The sequence below is a fragment of the Centrocercus urophasianus genome, unplaced genomic scaffold, assembly GCF_019232065.1.
Source record: "Centrocercus urophasianus isolate 14NV4802_14NV808 unplaced genomic scaffold, USGS_Curo_1.0 seq_51, whole genome shotgun sequence".
Taxonomy (NCBI): Eukaryota; Metazoa; Chordata; class Aves; order Galliformes; family Phasianidae; genus Centrocercus; species Centrocercus urophasianus.
The window spans coordinates 846,288-865,344 of NW_024885100.1; the positions used below are offsets into that span (position 1 = coordinate 846,288).

The window sequence follows — 19,057 nt, forward strand, 5'->3', positions numbered from 1 at the left end:
GCATTAGTCCTTGAACTGCAGGTGGGCTGTGGATCAGGAGCAAGTGTGGGTCCATTCCTTCCCTTGTACACAAGATGTGGGGACGTGGCTTAGGAGGACAATTGGTACCCAGAAAGAAGAGGAACAGCAAGGCTAGAAGCGGGATATAGCAAGGTTTCTGTCTTGCCTTTCCTAGCATCCTGTCTCATTCAATGGGAGAGAGTGACCTGAGGCAGATGGCACAGCTGGGCTGGTAGATGGTGTGGAGCTACTAAGAAAGGTGAAGATGCTTGGAAGAACCAGAGGGGACTGCCAGGGAGTCTGGGTTCAGCTCACACCTGTTATTTTCTTCATGCACCTGGGACACTTCAGTGGAGCCTGCCTCAAAGCCAGGCACAATGTGAGCAGCGTGTAACACATGCACCTTGTTGCGGTGCTTTTTCCTCAGGAGACAGCTGAAGACTTTTTTGAAGCCCTTACGGAAATGCTTGGATACCAGGGCATAGACGATGGGGTTGAGGCAGGAGTTGGCATAGGCCATGCAGTGGGAAAGCAGACGGAAGGCGTAGGTGGCCTGGTTGAAAGGGAAATCTCCATAGAGGTATCGGAGGATGACTACGTGGTAGGGTAGCCAGCACAGGCAAAAAAGGATGGTTACGATGATGATCATTTTAGTTACCTTCCGCTTGGCCTTCTTGGACTCTGACATGTCCTCCAAGGGTTCCACTGCTGTCCACAGGTACTTGATGGTCCTGGTGTAGGAGAGGCTGATGACCAGAACTGGGATGACATAGCCAAAGGCAAACGTGCTGGTGTCCATGACCTTGCGTCTCCACTCCTCCCAGCCAGGCATGCAGATGTAGCTGGACTCCCACTCAATCAGGTCATAGTAGCTCAGGTAGGGCCCAGCAAAGACCACAGAGAGACCCCAGATCACAGCCATGGCAGCCACCGCATTGTAGGGGGTTCGCAGCTCCCGGGAGCGCAGCGGATAGCGGATGGCCAGGTACCTGCAGGAGAGAGCAAAGCAACTGGAGCTAAGATTTCAGTCAAGCCTGGCCACACAAACACCAGGAACAAGAGGGCTTCCTTCATTCTCCTGAAGATCCCTGGGTGGCCCTACATGGTGTCTCATGGCCCCTTAGAAATATGGTCCTGCGTAAAACAGCTGTTCTCTTTGTAGTAAGGATGTGTTTCCTCTCATAGGTGTGGGCTGGCTGATTCATCTGCATATGATGGGGTGGGTGATATGCTTGATCTAGAAAGAAATAGGGCTGTGGAGACCATACAGATATTCACTGCTTGGTGGAATTTGTCTAGCGGTTACAAGATCAGAGGAAGCTTCACTTGGTGATGGATGCAGTGCTGGCTCCTGCCCAGTCAGGGCCCATTTTCAGCCCTCTCTGGCTTTCACAAATTCAACTGGCAAGGGAAAGATTGGCTCCCTCTAGCTAAGGTTGTCTGCCTCCACCTGAGTACCAAAAGGTCCAGGCAGTCTTTGGGAACCTGTCTCTTCCATCAGCAGTGGCCAGTGTGACGGCCAGCTTTACCTATCCACCTCCAGGCAACACTGCAGGACAAAGCTGGCAGAACTGCTTTGGGGTGGTCTATGCTGTTGCACACATTAGGTAGGAGAGGGAACAAGCAGCAAATGGGAATCTCTTTTCCCATGTTTGCTTTGCACTCCTGCAAAGTAGATGTTAGAAAGAAGGTGGCTTGGTGCTGATGGGTAAGGGACCATTTGCTCCCCTGCACAACCACTGCAGTCTCCACCTGCCAGCACCCAGGGAAGGACATCCATGTGATGCACTGTCAGGCCAGCAGAGCAGGTTGAATAAAACAGGCAGTTGGTCAAAAGGGTCACACATGTGCCAAAACTCTTGTTGCTTGCTGGTCCTTTCATCCTGAAAGCTCCAAGCAGCTGTGTAGGAGTCATGCAACGTTATGCTGAAATGCAGATGCTGCACAACAGCACAAAAGTGCCACCAGAAAGGGAAAGGACACATGCACAAATGCCCTGCCAACACGTCTTTTGGGCGGGTGTTTTTGAGATTGTGCCCCAGTTCTGAGCAGGCGGGAGCAGCAGACTGCAGACAGGTGATGTAGGTACAGGAAAGCAGGAGGCTGAAATGCTGCCGTAAGAGTTGTCCATCTGTCATGGTTGTCAGTGCTGGCCTGAGCTGCTGGCTGGTGTTGGTCAGGAGGTTCACAGGCCTTGGCTGAGGGGTGCCCAGCACAGAGAATGTGTAGACAAGGTGGAGCATGAGAAATCTCAGATTTCTTGTGACAACAGCTAGAGTACATAAGCACTAGAAACGAGAGGAGTGTGATGTTTTTGTTGGGAATCCTGCACCATCACCCCATCTGGGATGCTAGCCTCTTGGAGTGGAACAACTGCCTGATACCAGGGCCCTGCAAGCATCACCCGAGAGCAGGATGAAGTGGAAGGAGACTGGAGGAATAGACCGACCACGCTGCTCACTGGGACTTCATCCATCCCAGAGGTTCTCTATTATTGGGACCTGGGAGCACAGGTGCTGAAGTGTCCTTCTGCCTGCAGCCTTGTGATCCTCTTTATTGCAGAGGGCTGTTTGACCCTGTCCTGTCTTACTACCCTTGGAAGCAAGCACAAAGAGCAAGATGGGCCAGAGCACATACTGTGTATGGCAAGTGAGGCTGAGTCTTACTCCAGCATGGAGCTCCTCCTCATCGCACACCACCAGCGCGGACTCAGTCAGTAGTGGGGCAGCTGACAGCAGTCACCCTGAGGGAGAACTAGGCAGTGTCCTTGGGAACAATTTAGATGCCATCAATAAGGCCAGAGCAGCCTAGGCAGTTTTCCAGGAAGAAACATGCCTCGTGGCATGGCTGCCCTCCTGCATATGTGCTGTGGGACACTTTTCCCAGAAGGACTGGGAAAGCTGAGGCAGCAACAACTGTTAGGTGACAGGTTTTGTGCTGGGCTGGCAGCTGCAGGAGAATGAGCAATCCCTCTTGTGCATTTATGTGGCATCCCCCACTGTGCCCTCGGTTCACCTTGCTGTCCCCACATTAAACTTTTCTGCAGTAGTGGCTTGGGGATAGACATTACCTCACAGTGTCACCTCTGATCTGGAGCTAGGTGATGAGCAGTGGGTGTTTCTGGCAGAGGGTGGAGCTGAGTTTCTCAAGCGCCCTAACCTGTCTGGGTCTGGAAGTGCTGCTTGGGGTTGTTAGAGGACGGGAAACCCAGTCCCCAAACTGCCTTTGGGACAGACCATTGCCACTGTGGTTTGAGTGATTCGCCCAAAGGTGATAGGCCATGACCTTCCCACGCTCTCACTCTACCCAGTTTCTCCTGACTGTCCTCCTTCCCCAGCCCCAGCGCATCGTCAGGCCATTACCTGTCCACAGAGACGGCAGCCAGTGTGAAGCTGCTGGCGTACATGGTGAGGTAGATGAAAAAGTGGACAGCCTTGCAGATGAAGGAGCCGAAGACCCAGCCCTCAAGGGAGTAGATGGTGGCCTGGAAAGGCACGCAGAAGACAATGAAGAAGAAGTCAGCCAGGCTGAGGTTGAGGATGAAGAGGTTGGTAGTGTTGTGGCCCATTTGCCTATTGCGCAGCAGCACTGCCAGCACCAGGCTGTTGCCAACTGTGCCCAGGAGGAAGATGAGGGAGAAGACCACAGGGACAATGACACTAGCAGGGCTGAACTGGTAACTGTCAGAGGAATTCCAGTACCCAGCCAAGCTGGTGAAGTCCTCGTGCTCCATCGTTCTGTGCCGTGGTGAGGTGCTGGAGCCTGTGGCAACACAGGGAGAGAGGTGAGAGACTGGAGAAGTGCTTCTTGGCCTGTAAGGTTGGCTGATGCATCTGTTGGCTGGCAGGACACAGACAGCTCTGCTCTCAGCTCTGAGACACACATGCATTTCAGCAGGTTCTTCTGGTCACTGCTGGCCTGTAGGATAGGTGTGGGTAAGGTGGGAGTAAAGGGTTCTCTGCTCCCCCATTCTGGCCCTGGAAGGAATCCATACCCCAGGCTCAAATGTCACCTTGGACCGATGATGCTGGAAGTGAGACCTGGGGGAGTGGATAGCATCTGTCCCCATGGGTGGCTCAGCCTCCACTAGTGTGGGAGAAGGGAGACAGAATTTTCACCTCCCAGCTGGTCCAGCTGATGGAAGGAGGGGTGTGAGGTTTGTTCCCAGCAGTGGGGCTTCAACCTCAAACCAACCAGCTGGACAATCTGAGGTGTTTGCTACACCAATACCAACATACAGTTTTATAGCTTCTGTTTCAGTCCTTTCAGTACCTGCTCCTAGAACAAGCATCACATACTAGATACAGGCTGGAAACGCTTTTGGCAGTGACAGCTACTACCCAGTTCCATGTTGTGCTCAAGTGATGAGTTTTTGGGGGAGGGCAACTCTGATGGGACATTCTACGCTTTGCTTTCAGTGATCCAGAAACATTTTCCTACTTTCTGCCTCACAGGGCAGCTCTCCCCTAGAGCTGAGCTTTCTGCATCAGTCCCCTGCCACCAAAACAAGCATTTGGATTGCAAGCTGAAGATGAGGTTGCATGGCGAAACTCTAGTTTTCCATCACAGGCACAGCATGTTTTTTTCATTCTGGAGCTGGAAGAATATATTTTATATCAATCTATCTATGTTCAAAGGCATAGTTTCCCTTGAATAAACTGGAAGACTGGAGTCCTTTTCCCTCTGCAGTGTTTGTACGGGTGTACTGTTGTTACTACTGTGTGGTCCAAGCCATGTGGCTTACCGCAAGCATGGAGATTATGGAAAACTCTGCAATTAATCAAGCTCTAGCTTGTGCATTCTGATTCAGGTTTGGGAATTGGCCTGGGAGCACAGGCAGTGCGAGTGACTGAAGCAGAATTGCTGCAAGAGGCATGTGACTGTGGGTGTGCAGGTGCTCCAGGTATTGGTGCAGATTTGGGGATGTCAGCTGCTTGGAGTCACTGCAAGCCCTGTTCAACACAACCACTGCTGCAATAAAGAAAGTGTTAAAGGCACGTAAAGGCTACAAAGCAGGATGCAGTCCTTGGCCTCCTGTGGACTTCCCAGCAGCTGCTAGGAGTCAAATGCTCCTCCTAGAGTGACAGCCTCTCCTACATCAGGGAAGGAAGCTATCACTACTCTCTGGAGCCCAGGTCACTGCCCTTCATTTGTAGACATGCAGATTTCTCCCTTGGACACTTACCAGTCCTGAAGCAGAGGGGTCCTCAAGGCTGAATGTGAATTTGCTTTGTGTCGGGTGCAGCACAGAAACTTGATCTCTGGCTGAGCCTCTTCTCCTTCACAGAAACCTTGAGGTTCGTAGATGTGGAATGGCCTATTTATGCTGCCTGTATGGCAGAGGGATTAACTGAATCCTCCAGAAAAATGGGCTGACCAGCACTGAGGTGCAAGCTATTTATCTTTGGTAGATGGTAGATGTGATCTCAGCTCTGCATTGGTGTGTGAATACCACCAATTAAAATGGCAGTGTCAGTTCTCAGTATAGCCAAAAGTCCACCCTACAGCCACACCGGAACTGAACATCCCACACTGTATGAATGTATGGGAAGCAGGGGAGCTCACCCAGACCCACCAGGGAGTCTGGTCCCAGTATCTGTCTGAGGGACCAGGGCTGTTGTTACCTAACACCCTCGGGACCAGAGAGCTTCCCTGTGTTCAGCAGAATGTGCTCAGGCTGTTATGGGTGTTGTATTCCTACTGCTACTTGACTGCACTGGCTTAGGCTCAGTGCTATACCCTTGCATACCCTGAGGTCCTTCCATAATCTGAGAAAGCCAGAAACCAGCTTCGTATTAACATCTACACAGACTGTGCCTGTGCTGCCTGGTAGGGTGACTGCTGTCCCCTCCCCACCATCCTGCTCATCACCAGATGCTCTTCCTTTGCTCTCTCTCTCTTGCAAGGCAGATAAGTCACAGTCAGCCCTCTTCAAAGGCTGATCTAAAGAGAACAAAAAGACGGGGAATACCTCCATGCCTCTCTGCAAATCAAAGAAGGTAACCTTGCAAACATCCCCTCACTGCTGTGATCTGCTGTGGGATCACTTCAGAGTGCTGGCACGTCACAGAGCCTGGTTACAGTCTGCATCTGACTTCCCTTGATGTGCATGTGAGAAGTTCATGCTTCACTTGGCAAAAATTGGTTCTGACAGTCAGGGAGCTACTTCTGTTACAATTTATCACTCAGCTACAAGCATAATTCTTGATCCTGTTGGAAAAGGAGTTCAGGGAGCTTGGAATGCTCTTAGCAGGGATGGTGGGTGACCAGGAGCATGGTGACCAGCAGGAGGTGCCTGGCTGTGCCTGGCTGTGTGTCTTTCCCACAGCTTCAGGGTTCTACCTGGTCACCCACAATTCATGACCTGTCTGTATAAAGCCCAGAAGTGCTTTGTTTCCCTTTTCACAGGGGAGCTGGGAACGTAAAGTGGTGGCTTAGTAGCTATCAGAGCACTCATTGATGGAGCAGAGAAATGAATATATACGTCTTCTCCGCTAGTTCTGAAGCCCCCCTCTGTGTGCAGTCCTGCCTGCAGAGGCAGGACAGCAACAGCAACAGCACAGAGTGACAGCAGCACTACCCCTTCCAAGGTATGTATGTGTAAGCAGTACACAGTCTCAAGGAGTGACTCAGACCACCTCTGGTGCAGTGGGATACTCCCAGTCCCAGTTCATCATCTTCCCAGGCAGCCAGCAGGAACCCGAGGGTCTGCTCTAATGTCCCTTGGAAGCATTTTGCAACCGTTCGACACCCTACCATTTTGTGAATGGGTTTATGGCAATGCTCTTGAGTTTCATTTGGTTCTGAACAGCCTTTGCTATCAGAGAATGTGAGAAGGACAGATACCGTGAACAGAAAGAATAAGGAGACTATGGGCAATGGGGTTCCTCTTCCACACCTGCTGCTCAGGGCTGGCAGGGGCAAAGGTGCTGTGACAGAGAGAGGTAAAGTTGCTAGGGATGGATGAGACCTGAATCGGTGGCAAAGCCGGAACGGCAAACCAGGAGACACAGGACGGGCAGGGCTCAGGGCTGCGGGCAGCAGCAGGACCGGCACTGACCGTCGGTGGGGCGGCAGCGCGTTCCGGCGGGGACTCGGGACGGCACGGCCAGATCCTGCAGCGAGGGAACGGCAAGGAGAGCGGGAGGAGACGGGGGAGGTGTTGGGATGGGGGCTGCGGACCCTCCCTTCGTGTTCTGGACAGACGGGAGCAAACGGAGGAGAGGAGGAGCAGGCGGTTCGAGCTCTCTTTTTTCAATGGGCTGCTCATTCTGCTGCTGTCACTGCTGTTCCCAGCAAAGAGTGCCTCCGTTTCCCCACCTGTGCAGGTACCTCGTTTGTTCTGCCGGGGGACAAACTCGGTGCTCAACCTGGGAACCGCAGCCGCTCCAAAGCATCCGGCAGGCACCGAGCCGGGGCGGGCAGCCGGGTTCTCCCCGGGGCTCCTGCAGCGGGCACGGTCGGGTCTGGGGCTGCTGGTCTGCACCGGGAGCCGCTCCCTCCCCTCGCCGCCCACCCCGCTCCCGGTCGCTTGGCCCCGACGGGCTGCTCGCACGGGAGGCACCCGGGAATTCGGGAGCTCCGTTCCCGCCGGCAGGATCCTACCTGCCACGCTCCGCTGCCGCCTCCGCTCCGCTCCGCTGCCCGGCTGCCCGCTCCGCCCCGGCCCCGCCGCACACCTTTATGGATGCACGCACCCCGGCACACGCTCACACGCTCCACCGTGCAGCGCCGGCAGTTGTGGGCACCTCGCACCGAGCACACAGCGCCCGCCCCGCGGCGCACACGACGTGGAGATGTGGCACTTGGGGACACGGCTTAACGGCACCGTGGGGATGGGCTGGTGGTTGGGTTTGGTGATCTTGGGGGTGTTTTCCAACCGTAAAGATTCTATAACTCGATGTGATTCTACTAAATCCAACAGCGAGCTCATGCCTCTTGGCACTGACATTGGACACAGCTGCATGCACCTCAATCACACACAGCACGAAGCCCTGTAGGTGTGCAACAGCCAACACTACACCACCCATGAATTGTTTCTGGTGTCCTCCAGCCACAGACATGCAATAAACACAGAGCCCACCTCAGGGACCCCAGCCCAGGTGGGCACCCAGGGGCACCCAGGGACCCTGAGCAGCAGTTGGAGCCCCCAGCAGCTCCCCTCAGCCCTGAGCCTGGCCCAGCAGGCAATGTCTGCCTGGCTTTCAGGGAGGCACAAGCTCTTCAGGGCCCTTGGAGAAAACCAGCAGCAGGATGACATCAGAGCTGCCCAGCTGCCCCCCAGCCCCTCTTTTTGGGTGGGGGCACTTCGGGTATCTTGGATGCGTTTCTGTTCCCCACTGTGTGGTTGCCCTGTGCCTCTCCCCAGCTCCTTCTGTGGGTCCGGTGTCAGGGCAACCCTCGCTATCAGTACAAACTGGGGGGGGGGGGGGGTGAAAGGATTGAAGACAGCCCTCCTGAAAGGAACCTGGGGTACTGGTGGGTGGCCAGCCGGACATGGCAAACAGCAGTGTGTCCACAGAGACAAGAAAGCCAACCATATCCTGAGCTGCATCCAAAGTAACACGGCCAGCAGGGTGAAGTGGTAATCCTGCCCCTCTGCTCCGCATTGGAGGAGAGTCCATCACCTGGAGGAGTGCATCCAGATGTGAAGTCCTCTGTACAAGAAAGACATGGACCTGTTGGAGCGTGTCCAGAGCAGGGCCATAGAAATGATCCAAGGGATGGAACACCCCCATATGAGGACAGGCTGAGAGTTGGGGCTGTTCAACTTGGAGAAAACTCTGGGGAGACATGAGAATGTCCTTTCCGTATCTAAAAGGGAGCTTTAATAAAGAAGGAGACAGACTCTTCAGGAGGGTGTGCTGTGATAGGACAAGGGAAATGGTTTCAAACCAAAAGAGGGGAGATCTATTAGACTGGATAGAAGGAAGAATTTTTTTACATGTTGCCCAGAGATGGGGTGGGTGCCGCATCCCTGGAAACACTCAAAATCAGACTGGATGGGGCTCTGAGAAATCTGATTGAATTGTAAGTGTCCCTGTCCAGTGCAAGGAAGTTGAATTAGATCACCTGTAAGTGTCCCTTCTAACTCAAGCAATTCTACTACTCTTGCCCTGGGCTGCCCCTGCCCTGGGTGTACCTCAGGACACAGTGAGCAGAGCTGTGCAATGCTTCCCCCAACCCACTGCACTATGGAGTGCTGTGTGCAGCTGCAGGGCAGGGAAGGATGAGGCCCCCAGGCCCCTGCTCCACAGGGTGGGAAGGAAGGGCCCAGGCCCACATGCCCCCTGCAGCCCTCCTCCAGACCCACTGTGCTGTACACGCTCACCTCACTGCTCCTCACCCCTTCCTCCTCCCACAGCTGCCGCGCCATGAAGCAACACAATGCAGAGATAAATTAGAGGACTTGAAGCTGGAAAATGCCTGCTGGGAGGGGCCTGGACTCTATCGTCACACAGGCACCCGTGGGCTTCTGCAGAGAAATGATGCCATCACTATCAAGGAAGGCTAAGCAGGCACCCGTGCAGCACACAGTGACAGCAGCCCCATATCCCTGGCTCTGGGACGTGGTACAGGTCGGTGCCCATCCTGCCGAGCTCTGTCAGCTGCAGATGGGGTCAGAAGTGAGGTGCTGGGGCCTCAGGAGCGTGGCTGCTGGTGCTGGAGAGCTCATGCTGGAGAGCTCAGGCCCTGCCGTGGCTGCAGGCTCTCATGGCAGCAGGTCCATGAAGTACCTGGTCCAGGTGTGTGCAAGGAGGGAAGGTGCCATGGAGTCCTGCGCAGGAGCCCCATTTTGGAGTCATCTCCTGTGCTGCTCCGCAGGACCTCCTCCGCTCAGCGTGCCAGTCTGCTGTAAAGGGGCTGTACCTTTGTTGTTAGGGCTCTGGAGCATGCTGGAGGGCTCTGAGGAGTACTGCGGGGCTCTGTAATGGTCACAGAGATATACAGGGGGGACACTGCACCTCCGGGAGGTACTGGGGGCTCACTGGGGTTCTGGGGGATCTGTAAGGCTCCACACTCCTCTGTTCTGCCTCAATGACTTCTTTTCCTCTTTCTCTCTCTGATTCTCAGTCCTGCTTTCTCTTCTCTTTCCTTAATTTCACTGTCCCTAATACTTCTCTGTCTATCAGTGTACTACACCCCATCCCTGCTCTCTTGGTGTCCTGTTCCCTGTGTTTCTCTGCTCATCTCTATCCTCCTTGCCTTTCTTAGTGTATTTCTTTCTCTCTCTGCTCCTAATGCTCTTTCTCTGTCTTAGCTATTTAACTTCCCTCTTTTTCTCTGCCTGCCCCCACATCTTGCTTCTGCTCTCCATTTTTTTGGTCTTCTCTGTCCTGCTGACCTTTCCCTCACTTCTGGCTACAGCCAGCTGGCTGTCTCTTTTCCCCCTCAGTGCTTCTATCCTGTTTCTTTTTGCTCTTCCTCAGTCTGTGACTTGGAGCCCATCTCCATTTTATCCCTCTCCCTCTTTGTTTTGTCCTGATCTGCATCCCTCTCGTGTACCTCACACCCTCCCCCCAATGCTGGTACCCTGCTCTGTTCCTTCCTTCCACCACCCAAACATTCTCTACCCCTGCTCCCTCCCTTCTCTCCCTCACCTCCTGCTTCTCTCTCTATCCCTCTGCTCTGTCCCCATTCCCTTTTTCACTTCCTCTCGTTTTTTCCCCCTCAGTCAGACTGTCCTGCTCCTTTGCTCCTGGGTTTCTGTGTCAGTCAGTCTGCCCTTCTTCCCACATTTCTCTCAGTATATCTATTCTGCTCCCTATGTCTCCTTTTACTCATTCTGTACCCCACTGCCTTGTTTCCTGTTCATCTCATTTTCTCTCTGTCCAGCTGCCCATCTGTGTATTTTCCTACAGCAAGGCCCTGCTCTCTGTTCCTGTCTCACCCTCCATCCCTGCTCTCCACCCCATGATTTTTTATTCTCCTCGTCATGCTCCCTGTCCTTCTTTCTGCTTCTTGCTGTCCCTTAGCCCTTTCCTCACTCCTGTTCTATCCCCCATGACAGGCTCACCCTGTCTGTCCCTCAGTGCCTCTTGTCTCTTTTTGCTGTTTCTCACTCCCAGTCCTGCCCCTCTCTCTGCCTTCTCTCTGCTCTGTGCCCTCTTTTTCTGTCCCTGTGTTACTCTGTTATTCTCCTGCTCTGTCCTGGTCCTCTCAGCACCTTTTGCTTTTCCATCCCTCAGTTCTGCTGCCTGTCACTAATCTCTTTCCCAAGCTTTCTTCCCCCCATACCTCTCATTCTCTTCCTAGCATTCTTTCCTACTTCTTCTCCCTCTGCTTTTCCCTACTCTTGCATCCCACGCCGTTATTCTCTTCATTGTGTTTTCTTGCTCTTCACCTTTCCTTGCAGTCCCTCTGTTGTATTCACTGCCCCCTGGCAGGAAATCTTTCTGTCACCCTGCCATTCATTTTCTTTTTGCCTTGCAGTCCATTATATTTTGTCCTTCTCCCTCACTCCGTACTGCTTCCTGTCTCCACATCTTTCTTGTCTAAGTCCAACACTTTTCTGTCAGATCTGTCTTGCTTCCTGCCTTGTCTCTTCTCTCTGCTTTCCTTCCTGTCCCTTTGCGTCCCACCACCCCTCCATCTCACGTCCCCTCCCTCCTCTCTCCATCTTTGCAGCCTTTCTTTCTCTGGTTCTGTCTCAACCTGTCCTGCTTTGTGTTTCTATGGATGCAGTTGCCCCTTACCCTTATCCTTCCTCCAGATTTTTCCCATCTCGATCTCTGCCTTGCTGCCACCACATTTGTTTCTCCTGCACTGCTGCCCCCCTCTTCCCTTCGCTCCTCTCTCTGTCCTGTTCCCTTCCTCGCCTGCTGTCTGCCCCTATCCATGTCCACTCTCTGTGTCACTCCTTTTTTCTTTCTTCCCCCTTCTCCGCCCGCAGCTCACAACGCGCTCCCCCGTGCAGTCAATGGAGCCGCAGCTTCCCCTGGGACAGAGGCGGCCTAAAGGCTCACAGAGCGTGGCGCCGCCCGGCCCTCTGCTGCCACCCACAGGCCAATGTCAGTACTGCGGCAGCTGGCAGCGCGCAAGCGCAGTGGCGCTGACGCGTCGACTTCGACAGCGATACCTTTGTGAGCATGCGCAATAGCGCCAATGTGGACTGCATGGCTCCCCCGGCGGACATGCGCAATAGCGGCCTCAGGAGCATGCGCAGTAGTTCAGTGACGGTGTGCGCAGGGGACTTTTTCGGCAGCGAGCTCGGACGCGGCCACGCCGGCGGACATGCGCAGTGTGGGCAGATTTAAACGGTTTCAGACAGCGTGGGAACATTCAAAGTGTCCCAGGATAGAATTAGGAATAGGGAAGCTGGCTAGGGTTATCATTAAGTTTTGGATTTGTTTTAGGTTTAACACTGGAAGTTAGGTTTAGTGGTTAGGGTGAATGCCATTAGAGCTAATGTTAGTGTTAGGGTCATAGAGTTGTCACAGAAACCTCAGAGACATGGCTGGCATGAGAGCAGGCATTGTTAGAGAGCCTGAGGGTCTTCACAGAGTCATCCTAAAGTCTTATATTATGAACATAATGTCCTCATGGAGGCATCCTGGAGTTGTCCTAGTCATCACAAATATATCGTAAAGTCATCATGTAGACCTCAGAGAGTAATATAGTAGTCAGAGTCATCATAGAGGTGTCATAGATTTGTCATAGGGTTGTCACAGAGTCACGGAGTGGCCATAGAGTCATCGTAGAGGATACAAAGATGCAATCCATGCAGGCAGAGATGAGATCAGGAAAGCACACGTGGAACTGAGCTAGGTAAAGGATGTGGAAAACAACAAAAAGAGATTCTACAGGTAAACTGGTCAGAAGTGACAGACCAGGGAGTGTACTCCCCTCTGACAGATGAAAATGAAGAACTGACTCCAGTAGATATAGAGAAGACTAAGGTGCTCAGTGAGTTCTTTGCCTCAATCTTCACTGGCAGTCAGGCTTCTCATGCCTCTCATATCCCTGAACCTTCAGGTGGGGCTCAGGAGAGCAAAATCCTTCCAACAATAAGAGCAGAGCAAGTCCAGGACAACCTCATGAAGCTGAATGTGTACAAGTTTATGCGGTTGGGTGACATGCATCCCGGGATCCCAAAGGAATTGGCTTTGTGGTTGCCAAGCCTGTCGTTTTTGGAAAGTCATGGTTGTTAGGCAAAGTCCCCAGTGATTGGAAAAATGGAACTATCACTCCTGTTTTTAAGAAAGGAGAAAGGAAGACTAGGGAACTGCAGGCTGGTGAGCATCTTGTCTGTGCGTGGGAAAGCCATGGAGCAGGTCTTCCCAGAGGAGATGTTAAGGCACATGCAAGATGAGGAAGAGATCTGAAATAGCCAGCATGGCTTCACCAAGGGCAGATGGCACCTGACCCATCTGATGGCCTTCTACAATGGAGTGACAGCATCGGTGGGCAAAAGGGCAACTGATGTATCTACCTAGCCTTGTGCAAGGCCTTTGACATGGTTCTGCACCACATCCTTATCTCTGAATTGTAGAGATGTGGATCTGAAGGCTGGACTGCTGGAGTCATTATAGAGTTGTAAAAAAATCAAGGTGTCATCACAGAGTAGTCAGAAAGACATCATAAGGTTAAAGATTCGTCATAGAGTCATTGTAGCATCACAGGGACATCAGTGACTTGTCAAATTCCTCATCATAGGAATCATTGAGTGGTCATAGAGTAGTCTTAGTGTCATCATAAAGACATCACAGAAGTGTCATAGAGTCAACATAGAGTCATAGAATCATCACAGAGTCATAATAGAGTTGTCATGGATTTGAAGAGTCATACTAGAGACACTATAGAATCCTATAAATATCACAGATTCAAAGAATTGTAAGAGTCAAAGAGTTGTCATAGAGCCTTAGGGAAATTTTACACCATGCACTGATGTTGACAACCTGTCCAGAACTAAAAGAAACCAAATTGCAGTGAAGTCCAATGATTGTGGTAGAACTGAGCATCATTACTCAGTCAGATGGGGCTTATTCTGCTGTTCTGGACAAACTGGTCGCCTTTAACTCTGAACAGGGATGCTTTGAAATTCTTTTCAACCATTCTAAATACACTGCTCATGGAGTTTGAATCCTCAGAAAGCCTTCCCGTTATTATAACATCTAAGCATTATTGTTTTTCAGTTAGTTAATGAAAATGTCTAAAACAAAATTAATATTTCGTAGAGCTATTTAATTTGTAAAATCTGCTTCTTTTGTTTAAACTAATGAAGTCAAATTTATGCTCATAGAAACAATATGATTAGATGAAAGAGCATTTCATTTCCCTGTACATAATCACAGCAAAATCTGATATAGGTTCATTTGTAGTCTCAGTGTAAGAAAATACTGTCAGATTGTATTGCCATGGGTCTGTGATGGTCCAATAATTGGTAGTTACTTACATAGCTAGAACGGGGTCAGATTTTTCAAAGTTACATTTAAAAAATGGATTAAAAGACAAAGAGGTACCAGGAAAAAACAAAAACAAAAAAACTCAAGTTATTCCAAAATGTAAATTGATTCTGTTTCTAATCTGATTATCCTACTTCTTAGAGCAGTCTTAATTTCAGGGTGCACTGCCAAGAACTACTTTTCTAATCAGTGGATACTGATGTTTGGATACTGGTATTTGTTAGACAAAGTTAAGTTTCCACATGCTCTTGAGGATGAGGAATTATTGTTTCAAGATCATGAAATGTAAAGTAATGAGTCGGAAGAGTAGAAGATTTTACATCTAAAAGAGAGAGATGGAGTTAGGGAACTCTCAGTAATCACTAACTGGATGAATAATGTTGAAAAGAAAGACTGTAATAACACACTTTTCACAATCTAATTGCTTTCAAAGCACTGGAAATCCACATTTCTAGGCCAGGTGCTGGATAAATTTCTGCATAGGAAAAAAGAATTTGGCATTGAGAAATGGAGCTGACCAAATACTCCTCAAGTCTTTGGTTCAGTGGTAAACCAAGCCAGATCACAGCAGCTATTCGTGAACATCAACAACTTTCTTTTATTTCTTTCCAGTAAAATGAAAAGGTAAATGACTTCAGCTGATTTCAAACTGAAATATTCAATTCGGAATAGAAAACAGCAGAATTCTTTAGGTCAAAGAATATATTTAGAGTTGATAAGATTACTTTCTTAAACCTATACAAACGCTCAAAAAACTACTTTCATTTTTAAAATGAAAAAAAAAATCAAATGTTTTGATTTCAACAATATCACAATGTAACGCTTCATTAAAAGACTGCTGTAAATGCAAAATTGCGATCATTTGGAGTGATTTCTTTTTTTTCCCTTCAGATTCAATTAAGATCCAAATTAAGAGTTCAATCTTACTTTTAGTGAAATTCCTTTAGAAGTTAATTACCAGCCTACACTTAGGCATGACAACTGTATCTTCCATTCCTATTTTGCAGAGAACTCAAAATCCTAACAGAATAAAATGAACTTGCTGAGGAACAAAAAAAGAAAGTCAAAAACTACAAGCTTACCCAGATGATGATATCACTGTCTATCTCATCAAACCAGAAATATTCACCTTCATCTCCACTTATTCCCAGATGCATGAAGATAAACACACAGTTTTGGCAGCTTTTCCTATGGAGTCCCAACAGCAGCAAGAAATATCCCAGAAATCACAGTGAGGAATCCTTCGTATTTCGGATGTCGGTGGAAGGATCTGACAAAATCTGCTGAGGCAAAGACCTGGCCTTGAATGGAATTAAACCAACCAGCTGCTGGACGCTGTTGCTCTGCCACATCCAGTGGAAACTCAGACACTAATGGTGAGTTTTAGTTTGTGTCTTAAATCTAATATTTGAATTGGAAGGCTGAATTGCATCCCTGCCTGATCTTTTCAACAATGAATCCTTCTCACATAAATTTGCTTACAGGCACTGCATTTATAAATTGTGCTATATTTATATGTACAGGGTGATTATAAAGACTCATGTAAGATATTAATATAATAATTGGTTTTACTCCAACAGTCTGAAGAGCCTTACAAATAACTAAAAACAAGCTCAATTACTGCTCTGTTTTTCATGATGGCTCTATTCCAATGTTTGTACTGAAAAGTAGATGAAGTTGTAGATCACTTATTAAATACTTCTGTTCAGTGGAATGGCTGAAATAGCAAACCAAAAGTTACAGAAATCACCATGCAGCAAATCTGCAATGTGAAGTTCAGAACACATTCTGGAAATGAGTCAGGGACTTCTTAGACAGCAAACTACACATTAACTTACTTCATAATGCAAAAAGAGCTATACAGGCACACTATTTGTGTGTGTTGGGGGGGGTGGGGGGGTTCAGATTGAATATTAGGAAAAAATTATTTTAAAAAATAGGTAAAACATAGGAAAAAATGGGGGTGCTTATCTTCTGAAAGAGTGCTCAGATGCTGGAGTGGGCTGCCCAGGGAGGTAGTAGAGTCACCCTCCCTGGAGGTGTTCAAGAAATGCATTGTTGTGGTACAATGGGACATGGTTTGGTGGGCAGTATTGGTGGTAGGTGGATGGTTGGACTCGATGATCTTGGAGGTCTTTTCCAACCTTGGTGATTCTGTGAGTCTATGATTCTATTCTATTCTCTCTATGTATAACATAGATGCATGCAGTACATTTATAGGTCTGTAATATTAAGCATAGTTTCTACAACTGTCAGCTTATCATTGCCTATGATAGCATCATCCATGAAAGGATTATTTCTCAGTACTACAATTAATCTCAGTTCTCACTGTATTTACCTCAGGGAGGTTCTTGAAACAAAAGATGAGGTCTTACACTCATACCAAATTCAAAAGTCTATTTCAAGATTATCTGTAGTATAAAAACATGCTACTTGTGCTACTTAGCATTCTTATACTATGTATAAGAACATTATTCCCTGTTTAGAAGATACAAAAAATTCCCTTTTGAACACTCCATTGGAAATTCCATCCCTGGGTTGTGCTTGGCAGGCTAGAGACACCACCAAAAGAAGGGCAGCCTACGCACGGTTCTCACCCAATCTCCATACATGTGGATTTTGAATCCTGCAGAAATAAAACTGCTAGTCTCCCACATGTAGCAGTGCATTTTCAGTGCTTGTGCTGCCACTGTCCCAAACCACAAGAAAATGGATATAACCAGTGAAGAGGAAAAATAAAGAGAAAACATATTTGCTGTCCCAAGTTGAAACTGAAGCTTTCTCTTTTTCTTCACTAAAAGCTCAAAAGAGAGAAACAAATCGTTTAAAATAACTGGTTGCTTGTTTGACTTGTCTGCAGCCCTTAGAACAACTGCACTGCCTACTCTAAACACAATTGAAACAGAATAAAGGGCTAGTTATCTTCTGAAGCAGAAGCTTTGGACCACACAGTCTCAAGAACACACCAGCTTCTCCCTTATGGTCCATTTCTGTTTCCTTGACGTCTTTGCAGAAGTTCAGCAATATATGCACAGAGGCACTGACAGCATTAACGCCAGGGGGAGCATGATTTACAGCCTCAGCGGAGCAATGCACATCTGTAACCCTAACAGAGACCATACAGCCTGAAGTCACTGTGTCCCTTCCATAGGCTTTGGATGAGAGGCTAAACTCTCATGAAAGAAAGTAACAGGAAAAATGTATTTTTATGCAGAATACCTTTTCCGACACAGCTATTACTTTTTTCTAATGTCTCTGAAAATAATGGCAAATTGAAGCTGGGCTACAGTGGGGCTAGAGAAGAGACCTGAGAGGGAAGGCTAGTCTATAAAAAGTTGTGTTTTTCAGTTAGAATGATATAAACCATTCGTGATTCAAACTCTGTGGCTCCAAAAGAGAGTCACAAGCTGGAGGTATGTATTTTGCTTTCACTTGCTTGTAGTTGCAAACCTAGATCTCTAAAATCATTCTGCATAGAAATTTCTTGGTAATTCTCTGATCCTGGGAAGAGAAGGAGAATTCAGCAAACCATCTACCCTGAACATGAGGCAGAAAACTATAATGAATATCAACAGTAAGAGGTTCATAGAATCATAGAATGCCCTGGGTTCAAAAGGACCACAATGCTCATCTACTTCAATCTCCTGCTATGCACAGGGTTGCCAGCCACCAGGCCAGGCTGCCCAGAGCCACATCCAGCCTGATTGCTGCACAGTGAACCAGGGCACCTCACTGGCTGCAGCAGAATGGATGACCTGCCAATATGTTTGACTATGATCCTGTCCTATTCATGCAAAAAACTGAGTACTAGTTCACAGCAAAGCACCAGCTCCTAGAATCAGCGGAGTCAGCAATCACAGTAGATGATATTTTCAGCACTAAACCCTGTGGCAAACTATTCTAATCAGCCAGCTGCTAATTGCAGAGCCAGGGATTGTTTCTAGGGTTTCTGAATTCCAGTTTATACACTTGCTTAACTTGCTTACTTTTACATACATGTGCTTGTAATTATGCCTTTTGCCTCTGCTTCAGTGTGCAATAGTAAAACGTTTGTTTGAAGCAAAGCAGAAAAATTTAGAAGAGTCAGAGAAAATGTATGACTTTTAAGGGAAACAGAACTGTATACAGTTAAGAGCTTGTGGCAGTGATATGTGGCATGCTGAAACAAGTGCATCTGAGAAAGCAATGACTGCTTGTACAATTATGTATTCTATGCTTCTAAAATACTGAAATACTGAAAAGTACTCTGAAATCTTTGTGAAATACTAAGGAGCATTAAGCAATGAAATGATTGTCAGCAAATAAAATGTATTTATTGACAATTGCTTTCATTTCAGCTGTTGCTGGTACAGAAATTGTTTCATTGACATAACCAAAACGTTTAATCTCAAGAAATAAAAATGCTTTATTTTCTCAAAATTAGCATTCTCCAGATCTCACTCTAGAATGGAATTCCAAGCAGGGAGCCAGCTGGAAAAGACCTTATCTCATGCCCAAAGATACTGCTGTTTTCTAGCAATTTCCTCTTAATTAAGTGGTCTGCTGAAGGCTGGGGACGTTTTGTCAATTAATGAAAATTCGTGCCAGAAAAGGAAATCTTAGGAAAGGGAGAGGAGAGGAGAGGAGAGGAGAGGAGAGGAGAGGAGAGGAGA

The 19,057-nt window shown here is 48.6% G+C and overlaps 1 protein-coding gene across 1 annotated transcript; it reads right to left on the reverse strand.

Moving 5' to 3' along the window:
• Positions 1-250: 250 nt before the first annotated feature.
• Positions 251-7,933, reverse strand: LOC122169296 (galanin receptor 2b-like). Its single transcript, XM_042835336.1, has 5 exons — positions 7,749-7,933; positions 7,333-7,679; positions 7,061-7,115; positions 3,363-3,872; positions 251-989 (listed from the first exon to the last, which is right to left on the reverse strand). Exons 1-5 carry the CDS (start codon positions 7,931-7,933, stop codon positions 251-253), a joined length of 1,836 nt encoding a protein of 611 aa, XP_042691270.1.
• Positions 7,934-19,057: the final 11,124 nt, after the last annotated feature.